The sequence below is a fragment of the Poecilia reticulata genome, linkage group LG16, assembly GCF_000633615.1.
Source record: "Poecilia reticulata strain Guanapo linkage group LG16, Guppy_female_1.0+MT, whole genome shotgun sequence".
Classification (NCBI taxonomy): domain Eukaryota; kingdom Metazoa; phylum Chordata; class Actinopteri; order Cyprinodontiformes; family Poeciliidae; genus Poecilia; species Poecilia reticulata.
Window position 1 is genome coordinate 4051664 of NC_024346.1, and position 11178 is coordinate 4062841.

At 39.7% G+C, this 11178-nt stretch overlaps 1 protein-coding gene across 4 annotated transcripts in view; it reads right to left on the reverse strand.

Moving 5' to 3' along the window:
• Positions 1-12: 12 nt before the first annotated feature.
• The window catches only part of lingo4b (leucine rich repeat and Ig domain containing 4b), a 19003-nt gene continuing 7837 nt past the window's right edge, over positions 13-11178 (reverse strand). The window contains exons 1-4 of one of the 4 annotated variants that reach the window (XM_008430871.2): positions 3541-4343; positions 3264-3339; positions 2359-2469; positions 13-2277 (exon numbers count right to left, since the gene is read on the reverse strand). In XM_008430871.2, the coding sequence (XP_008429093.1) occupies positions 451-2265 (1815 nt within the window). In that variant the 5' untranslated portion in view covers positions 2266-2277; positions 2359-2469; positions 3264-3339; positions 3541-4343 and the 3' untranslated portion in view covers positions 13-450. Of the gene's footprint in view, positions 2278-2358; positions 2470-3263; positions 3344-3540; positions 4344-11178 lie in introns of those variants that run through there. The other 3 variants (XM_008430872.2, XM_008430869.2, XM_008430868.2) reach the window with 3 other exon arrangements.

Consider the following 11178-nt stretch of genomic DNA (forward strand, 5'->3'; position numbering starts at 1 on the left):
TATTGTTTTAGAATTAAAGTCAGTGTAAAATTGATAAGTCAGTTCTGGCATGTGAAGATAAGAACAATTAAACAGCTTCAGGTCTGGTTTATATTTTTAAAGCAGTAGATGTTTCAAATTTATCACAGCTTAATAAAAGAGAAGTTAAACCTATGATAATGTTAATTATTTTTTTTTTATAAAAAAATCCCCAAAAGCTGTAGTAAGCACATGCTGATTAAAAGTATGATGTGTTAAAAAAATGCAAAGCAAATGTATTTTATTTCCTCAAATGACACAGAAAAGAAGCCACTGATATAATTTTCTGCTCTAAGACTCACAGAGAGACTAGCATGATCAAAAATATACCCTAACTGCTTTCTTAAGGACCATTTCAACTCTGGTTGCTGTCTTTGAGCCATATAGTGGAAGTACTTCATTCAGAGACTGCTCTCATCACCTTATATCTCTTTAAATAAGTTTCATAGTAAACCTGCCCCCATCACCTCCATCCCCTCCTCCTCCACCAACAGAAGAGCGAGGAACAAAGTCAATAGTTGCTGTGTGCTTGATCTGACCTTTGCTCTGACTCCAGAAAAACATGAAGACGAAACAGATGGCCACAGAACTGAGGAATGACAGAAATCCCATGGTAGTGGCAATTATCAGGGTCTTGGCGTCAAAGGGATATGGCTTGGCCATTTGAGCTGAGGAGTTGGCAGCTTGGGCAGTTGAAGGTTCAACCCAACCTTCTTCTGTGAACAAGGGGATGGATCTGTTACGTGGAAGCCCCTTCACATATAAACCCACAGTCAGGCTGTCATTGCCCGCTGCATTGCCTGCCAGGCACTGGTATGTACCACTGTCCTGAACCTGAGCAAATCGCACCTCCAGAGTACCATTCTGTAAAACTCTGATTCTTCCCGAAGTAGAGATCACAGTCTTCTGGGAGGAAATCCAGGTGATAACTGGTAATGGATCCCCATCGACCTTGCAGGAAAACAGAACGGTGGTACCCTCTTCCACTCTTGCCTCCTGCGGCCTGCGGTCCAAGACACGAGCAGGGCGACAGGTGAACAGCTTTGGGAGTTCTTTTTCTGAGAACTCTCTGAATTCTCGATGTTTCACCTTATCAGGAGAAGAGCAAGTGGGCTGATGTCCATCAAAGTTCAAGCGCAGCCTGCGACGGACCACCCACAGAAGCCGACAATCACATGCAAGGGGATTCCCGTCCAACCGCAACACCTGAAGGTTCCCCACAGAATGGAAAGCACTCTCCTCCAAAGTAGTGAGCTGATTTGATGTCACATTAAGCATGCGAAAGAAGGACAGACCCCTGAAGGCTCCTCGCTCTATTTGTAGCAGACTTGACCCGGCAAGATGCAACTCCTGGAGTCTCAGTAGATCCCCCAGTAGGTTACCTTGGATGACAGTGATAGGGTTGTAGGACAAGTCTAGAAAGCGTAGGTACACTAGATGACGAAGGGCTGCATAAGGAATTGAGCTTAGGTTGCAACTACTGATGACAAGTGAGGTCAAATTAAGACCAATTAGACTGTTGGTGGCAATTGAGTCTAATGCTGGCCAGTTTGAGATCACGAGACTTCGCAAACGATGGAGTCGTCGAAAAGCATTGTTGGGTAGTGCAGAAATAGTTAGGCGTATCATGCGAAGTTGGGCCAGACTCTGGAGTTGAGACAAGGCTTCGGTGGGAACGGAGGTCAGGTTGCTCCGGTCTAAGTTGAGCTCTTGCAGATTCTGCAGACCAAAGAAAGCTCTTTGTGAGATGAAGACAAGGTCATTCTCCCCAGTTTCCAGCGTTTGCAGGTTGACCATTTCTTTGAATGTATAGTCCAGAAAAACAAGAATCTCATTCTGGCTCAAGTCCACATAGCGCAGACTCGACAAGCCAGAAAACACTCCCACTGGGAGGATCTTGAGACGGTTGTTTTTAATTCGAAGTGTCCTAAGATTCCTGAGGCCCAAAAAAGCCTCTACTTCAATCATGGAGATTACATTATCACTGAGGTCCAACTCCTGAAGTTGCAGGAGGCCAGAGAACTGACGACGTCCCACAGTTTTAATCCTATTGCGGGATAAATCCAAACGTCTGGCGTCGTTGGAAACACCCTCTGGCACAGAAGTCAAATATTTCCCAGAGCAGACAGCTTCTCTTGCCTCAGGTCGGCACGTACACCGTGAAGGGCAGCCTCCTGCAGATACACCCAGACCAAACTGTAGCAGGATGCTCCACACCCACCATCGGACAGCTGACTCCACAAACATCTTACGCCCTGCCTGAAGAGAGACAAACACAATGTCACTGCATGATCAGAGGATCCTTTATATTAAAAAAATGAGCAAAGTGTAAATACAAACCGTTTCAGACTTGCAGTGCAGATTTTCATAACCAGTTATGCAGGAACCATGGCTGATTTAGGTCCTCGGTCGGGAAGTTTTCTGGTTCAAAAGCATTTCTTCCAATGTGTCCTAGATTAAAAAATGAAGAAGAAAAACAAGCCTAAGTAAAGTGCAAAATGATTAAAGACTCAGAAACAGAATTTATACGTTTTCGTACACACAAGTTTAATCTTTCAGTGAAAAGGCTGCAAACTTTCTTAGAATAAACAGAAAACGTACAAACCCTGTCCATCTCATTAGGTCTCTAAATTAAAACTGTGACAAATAAGATAAGTTAAAAGCATGAAACAAATGCAGCCTTCTAAGCATTCTGTTTTCCCTTAAGTGCTAAATGATTCATTTTGCAGCACTCTGCTACACGAAGGGCTGAAGTACAACTACAGCAGAGCTCAAATTAAGGGTAACCAAATGTTTCACAGTCCAATTGGCAACGATTCTAACCTTCTGATCCCAAGAAAAAAGCAACTATAACTATATGATCCCAAGAAAAAAGCAATTATAACTATATGAAATAAATGACTTCTGTCTTTTGATATGACAAAAATTAAAAAATTGTGCTCATGACATATCTCTCGTTGATTATAAGTCAAACTTATTTTTGTGCACAATTATGACTTTTTTTTCTTGACTGAAAAAATTGTTCATAATAATGCCAATTCCAAGTTTACAAAGGCAACTGAGAGTGATATGATGCCCAAGATACAGAAAAGAAAATGCAGACCAAAGTTTTGATACAGTCCAAAGTGTCTACAGAATTTCATGCAAAAAGCAACAAAAAAACAAAACCAATAACAATGTAGTGTGAAAAACGCTCAAACAGTAAAGAAACACATTCATATGGAAATGTTCTTGAAGTGTCTGACCTTGTCAGCAGCATACAAATGTAATGAGAAGAAAAAATGTAAATGTGTACTTCCCTTAAAACAACCACTGGAATGTCTGGCTGAAATACAACAAAGCTTCAGGAATTGAATTGTATCAGTAAAGTGAAACAAAATCTCACAATTTAAACCATAAACATAAGCAACACTTATTGACCAATATATCCAATTATAAAGAATCAACATATAGCTTCCAAAAACACACTTCAAAGTCCCAAAATTATAAAATGAAATATTCTAGAAGCAGTTTAAATCTAACCTGGAGCAGCCGAAGCTTCTTAAACTTCAACATCAGGCATCAGTCCATTCCCAGAGTGTTGCCCCAGCTTCGCTGCAGCCTTTCCTTTTAGTGACAGCTACCAACCCTCCCAGAGCTGTGCAGGCTTTGTCTCATCGCTGTTCTCCAAGCAAACACTTCTTATACCAACTGGGAGGGAGTGCTGACTCACGAGCCAAGACTTGCACTTTTAAACTCACTGCACTTGTGGTTGAGTTATACATCAAAGTGCTGGCAAACCCAAAGGGACTTTTATACAACCCTCCCCTAAGATGGTGACAAGTAGCCATTTACAGCTGCTCCACACTGACAACAGCTTGACTTATCAGTCAATTCAGGCTCAACAATACAAATATATTTTTATTATTAGGTATGACCTTCTCTAATATGAGGAGACCCAAGTGCTGTGCAGGCCTTGATTTAAAAAAATAAAAATAAAATATCTCCTTAAAAACCAGTACTCTACTACAGCACTTAATAGATTGTCAATAACAAAGAGCAGCTCTTTAAAACCGATGGGTTTAAATGAGCTTAAAATGCCTTTCCTAACTAAGTTGTCAGAGACGGAGCCTGGCAGGTGTGTGAAATCTCAGACAGGGCCAGTTGCTGAGCCCTTTCAGCTCATCTTGGATCAGGACCACTCCTTCTCTCAGTTTTTTTACACGCGTCATAAAGCTGCAGTCCACACAAAGGTCATCACATTGAGCCACAGCAGGGACCGACCCCTTCCATCAAATCAAAAGGGGGACAGGATGGGTGAGAGAAATGCATTTGGAATTTTGTCATTTATTTCTCACCCTGCAAGGAGCAAAGTCAAGAGTTTCACATTACGGTGTTAATTATTTTAACTACTTCTTATTACACAGTCATTTGCTGTTTCCATAGCTGATCGAGATTGAAAATGGAGAGGTTGCAAAACAAGCAACCTCTCCACTAATGTCTAATAATGTGACATGAAAACATTTTTCATTTTTAGAATTTAGAAACAAATTTTCTGAAAAATTTAGAGAAATGTTTTTTTATTGCAGTTACTTAATCAAACATTAAGATAAATCTGAAGTGTTACATATATATATATATATATATATATATATATACACACACACACATCAGTGACGTGCGGTCGAATCATCATGGAAAATAATAATACAATCATTTATACCAATTCGTATTATTTTTTCTTCAAAATCGCTGGATTTTTGAAATTCCCATTAAAATGCTCAGAAGCGAAGCCGGTGAGGCAGCAGTGAGCTGAACCTCACCTGGGATTGCACAACCTCTCGCTAACTGCACTGGCTGCCATTATATGACAGCATGTTCGTCCTGTCTTTACGCCGGCAATTAACACAAAAAACATTTAATATTCGGACTGATTTTCCATATTTTAGCTTATGTATATAATGTACAGTGTTTTTTGTCTCCAACTGTGTGTGCATCATGTTTTGTGTGCGGAGGAGCGATAAGAAACGGCAGAGAACAGACTCGAGGTGAGGCAGGCAGGTCTCTTGCCTCACCGCTGGGGGCGCTCATGTTCCCAGATATTGTGACTCCACAACTGCAGAGTAAGACACAGTGAGCTAGCCATGGAGCTAGCCACACAGTAAATAAGTAAAGTACAGTGATATATTTGTTTTCTTCTCTCTTCCGACGTCAACATGAAAGCCATGTATGTCAACCAGCACCTATGTTACCTATATTAGGACAAATATAAGACTAAGAATGCTTATAAATACCAGAATATAAAAAATAAAATAAAATAAAAACTTATCTCTGGTAGAAAGGTTAAAAAAATTGTCACCACTCAGTATTTCAACAGGACATTTATCCACAACATGAGGCCAATTATCACAGAAATGTTTACGTGGACACATAATTAACCCTCTCTCATCTGAGTGCCCAGAGCTGACCCCAACAGAAAAGCTGTGGGGTCACCTGAAGAGAAGCAAACAAAGGAAAGGGCCGATTTGATGATACTCAGAGAATGTGTTGAGGCAAACAGCCAGACAGTCAAAGATTGCTTTATCTATTTGCTGCATCTTTATAAAATGTCATAGGACAAGAATCAGAGCTTGAGGTTGGTGCCAGATCTAGTGGCAGACAGGGCACCCCATATACCATGAGATTATTGGATGGAATTATTCATTTGATTTCTGACCTGAAGACTTTTGCTGCAGGTCTTCCTCTCTTCTCTCAACACATTCCCTACCTCAATGTTCGGAATATGTGTCAGTACTGCCCCAAAGTCTTAAAATAAGAATGTTATTTTATGTCCCTTTTTAAATCTCAGGTCCATTAGGGTGCTATAGAAGATACAAATCACCTTTAATTCCATGTCTGGCAGGACTTTTTACACAATAACATTAGATGTCCTTGGAATAAAAGAGGAAATCTTAATTCCTGAAGAAACACACGCAAAAACGGCTAACCACTTGATAATAAAAACTTTGTTTTACTGCAGAAGAGAATATCATGAGACCTGTCCTGAAAACCATTTTAGTTTAACTTTTTTTGTTGCTTATTTATAGGACATTCTCCAAATGACTTTTCCAATTTGTTCTCTCTGCTCTTTCATCAGACAAAACTCATCAAGCCCCTCAGCTCGGGCCAGTTATCGCATTACATCAGTCTCTGGCCATTCGCCACCAAATGTTTGGCCTGCCTTCAGGGCCAGAACGCAGACTGGGGTCTACAACATTTCTTTGTGCATCTCTTTATCTAACGATAATCTTCATCTTTGTGTAATAAGGAATAATGGTGAAATTAATTAGTGTTTCTTCTTTTTTTAAGATGAGTCATTAAGAGTTCAACATTTAGCACACTTAAAAAAATGCATTTAAAAAAGTTAAAAGAAATGAAACAGATGAAATGCTTCTGCTGCTCATTTCTCAGTGCTCATATTCTCTGCTGTGGTTCTGCCAGGAGGAAGCAAGGTGCTGCGATTCTCTGTTAAATCAGCCTGCTCTTATTGCCAGCATTATGGCCTCATTAGTTTGAGAATAAAAGACTCTCTCTGAGCATTTCTTCTTTAAGTGCTGCCTTATCTGTCATTCCCTGGTGCTCCTTGTTACTAAGTCACTTGCAGCGAAATGTGGAAAAACTGTGACAAATGTTCAAGAGTGCAATTACTGAGATGGATTCTTGAGGCAAGGGTTTCCTTTGCAACAGGTCCATTAAATAGGAACATGACCTTACTGGAGCCCCACATTCAAACCGCTTTGTTTCCTTTTGACTTGATATGCCCTGAGCATGACTCCCTGTGCCGAGCTGCTCTGTCCGGACTGAGAATGCACAGTCTGAACCCGACGGGGCTTTCTGACACTTGTCAGTGACTATTTTTAGCTCATCACAGTGAGAAAGACAAGAGCCTGTCCCAAATCCCCAATTAAAACGGCTGGAACAAAACAACAGAGCCTGGTCTTTGCACTTAGTGTGGTTTCAGAGCGTCTGTTTGAATTCTGTGTTTGTCTAAAGTTTGGATGGGGAGTGTTCGTGAGTTTTTCATTTTTCCTTTAGGGGCTCTGGCAGCTGCTACAGTGTGACAGCCCTTGGGATCTTCTAAATTCAAACTGCAAATATTGAACTGTTTGCCAGCAGAACAGCTGTTGGGTGCAAAGCAGGCAAACAAAGGTCCCGGGGGTTCTCCCTTGGATTTGTCTGGGAGGGAAAAAAACGTATAAACAACATCCAGTCATGAGTCACAATAACTGTATGCCAAACAGACAAGATATCCGAAATATACCATGCAGAACTTGTTTTACTGAAGCAAAGTTAATGTGGTTTAATGTTCACACCACTTTTTAAACTGTTTATTTAATGGTTCAATCCAACTGAGCTGCAAATTGATCACGGAAGGAAAGTCTTATTTTCCAAACTACACAACATGTTCCAAGTGAAGCATGAACGGACAGTGACTCACCATATAAGCACTGCCACATTAAGGCATCCTTACACTGAATCAATCTCAAACTAACTGAAATATCTCAAACAATCATTGTCTTTATGTGTTTTTTTAAATGTCTTTTTTTTCCCCCTTTGACAATGACTTACATACAGAAATCCCAAAAGAAGGGCTGCAGGACGTCTATGTCCACCTTTCATTTATTTATGAAAATAAAATGAGATTTTAGACAAGAGAATAATTTCTCCTGACATGAAGTTGAAATCTGGGGTACAAACTCCAAATGTCCAAGTTTTAAAGGTCTTTTTAGGCTCTGACATTTAATTTTTTTTACTAGTTGTGTAATACTGGGGCAATGAACTACAAAGTCTTTTTACAAACTGTGTTGAAGAGGAGCTAAAATTGAATGTTGGCTTCAATACCGAGTGCTGACTGACTGACTGTTACATCACTTCAGAACACCAAATTCTGATGCAAATGTTCCCCATCCATATTCTATACCCGCTTAATCCAGCTCAAGGTTGCAGGGAGTTGGTGGTAAATTCCAGCAAGCACAGAATGAGAGGGTGTGTACACCCAGGACAGGTCGGCTGTCCATCACTGGGCTAAAACTGGCATGTGTGTGACAAACAATGTTCCCCTTCGCTCACTGTGTCACCTCTCTGTGTTTCTGTCAATTTCTGCCTTCATGTTCTTTCTCTATATGTGATGTCATGTCTTTTTGTATGTAACATTTTCTCTCTCCCATTGAAGGAGCTGATGCTACTATTAACTAGAAGTATCTTATTTTTCATCTCATAGATTGTACTACTGGCTCAGATCTTATCTGTTTAGGTAAGACTCCCTTCAGGAAGGAGACATTTAGGGAGCAGCTGCTGCCTTTACCTCTGGTCACACTGGTTCTGTACTTCTGAACCAGGACGTTCAATGTTTTTTCATTTGTCTTTTCTGTCAGTTTGTGATGACTGTGTATGTTTTGCAAAACTCATTTTGCCTTAAGCATTGAGGACGAAACAGACCAGCATCCTAAATCTCCTTTGAAACCGGTTCCCTCTTCAACTGAGCCAGTTTTAATTGCCGCAATTTTGGCTTTGAATCCTTTACAGATTTCTGTTGTCACTGGCTTTGCGTTATGATCCAACAATTGACCAATGACATCACAGGTAAAAATTGGGCATCTGTTGCTGTCGTATAATCCCCTTTGTGGTGGTACAGTGCCATGTCTTTCGGTAATTCAGGTCGAAATTGCGTAATATTTATGGACAATGTGAAGGTAAAGCCACTTTCAATTTCATTACTGTTTCAAACAGCTGTGACATGGGCAAAGTCCCCAAGTGTATGTGATCATTAGATTATATGAAAATTACGTAAAGTGGATGCTAATTGTCTTTTTATGGATACCGTTGTTTTTTAGGGCAAATAATGATAAAGTGACACATTATGACAGGCTTTAGAATTTGCATCATGAATGTTTAGTTAAAGTGGTTCCATTCACAGCACTTTAACTCCACACTGTGTGTTGGTTGGTTAACCACTTTGCTGTTATCCCACATTCTGACATCACGTAAAGTGCAGCGCCTGCAATATTAATAATAGCGCAAATAAATGAGGGAAGGGAATTAGTCTCAGCACAGCACCTATGTAATGTGACAAATTAGGCCATCTCAGCTGGCAAAAAGGATGCACCGGATCCATCATCGTACATCAGAGAGACGTCAGGAGGTCATGCATTAAAGGCCAGCTGACTGATGGGGGACTGAGGACGCCAAACCTGAACCGGGTCGTTTGTTACACACAGATTGTAATTCAGGGCAATGCACTTATTGATCATAGCTGCACTCATCTCTTTATAAAACCTGCTTACTGCCTGGTAATATTTATTAAATCCATGACCTTCACCTTTTCACTACTACGGAGCCCTCCAGGGGACATGGGGAATTTTTTTTCTTTTGCGTTCCCTCGCAATACTTTTACGTTCCCCCCCAAAAGTTTTGCATTCCCTCGCAATAATCTACTGATAATAATTGATACTGTAAGCCTTTCTTACGGTGGCCGCCATACTTTCTGCTTTAATACAAGCTTATAAGGTTTTTCCATGGACTATTGAGTTACTGTCATGGGGTAATAAGTCATCTGATTGTGTCTCTGTTGGGTTTGTCTGAATGGTTTAAAGAGCTGCTTTCAGTGCCGTTCCATCTGAGCCTTAACAGACATAAACATGCAGTAAATAAATTGATTTTCAATCAGTTTTTTGCACCAAAGCGTTAATAATAATGAACACGTTTTCACTGAGGCTCTGTAAGAGCCATATGAATGAAATAAGTAATTATTGATATGACAGGAGCCACGGCTTTACACCTGGTGGTGGGCGTGTTGACTGTCATCAAGTATGAATGGGAAGGATACCGGCTGCTGGCTCTGTGTGTGTGAGGAAGCGGGTGAGCGAGGTGGTCAGTCCTCGCAAAGTTTGGAGCATGATAATAAAAATTAAATAAATTGATAATTGTGACAGAACAAAGAAGAGGTTAGGAGTTGATTGATACGCGGACAGATGAGATTCCCAGAGTTAACTCAGTGCGGCTCTCTACCATCATTAGTTTGTTGTGTTTTAGAATAATAAAACAAACACAACAGAGACACAATCAGATGACTGATTACCCCGTGATAATAACTCAATAGTACATGGAAAAACCTTATAAGCTTGTAAGTACGGTGGCCACCGTTAATAAGTCTTACAGTATTCAATTATGCTGCATGAACTGATAAGTAGATTATTGCGAGGGAACGCAAAAGTATTGCAAGGGAACACAAAAGTATTGCGAGGGAACGCAAAAGAAAAAAAATCCCCATGTCCCCTGGAGGGCTCTGTAAACTACAGAAGTTCTTGTGAGTAAAAAAAAAACAAGATCAGGGAGTAAGTACCCAGAGATTTCCCTTTTTGTGCACATATCTGTGAGAACCAGAGCACAATGAGGCAGACATGGCTGATCAAAGTGGAAAGATTGAAATCTGTGTAACAAATGTTAATTTGGAAGTAATAACCTACAGAAAGAAGGAAACTCATTTAATTCCTTGTAAATCTGTTTTGTTGTCATGTTTCTTTACAGAAATATTCACATCTTGTGTATTTTCTAGATTATTTATTTTAATTTAGGCTTGCCATTTTTTACAAATATGCATAATTATTGTTTCCATTTTGTAAATTTCTCTCTGTAGTCTTTATTTTTATTTTTCAATTGTAATATGTTTGCCTAAGTTGAAAGTGCATGCTTCAGTTACCTAATCTTTTTTTTTCTATTCTAGATATAGATAAATAAAAGTACAGATTTTCTGTGAAACATAAGATTAAATAATTTACAGAAAATCTGCCTATTCTCATTTTTTTAACAAATATTTAAATATTTGTTTTCAAAAATGCAGCTTGGGAGGTTGAAATACTGTACATTTTTACACACTATTTGCTGGCATTAGCAAAGCAGCCAATCCAGGAGCGCCATTATTTTCCTGAATACTGATTGGCTGAACCCCTAGGAGTGTAGATAAGGAAGACCAGGGATGTCAACGTCTGCAGTGATGTAAAGAGAGTCTCCACTGTTTGTGTCAAGGTATATTTGGTATTTGAACAATTAAAAAAGGACGTTATAAACATTTTTTTGAGAATTTAAGCATATATATATATTTAAGTATATTATTGTGAAGGTCTAAAGAACATTTGCTCACTT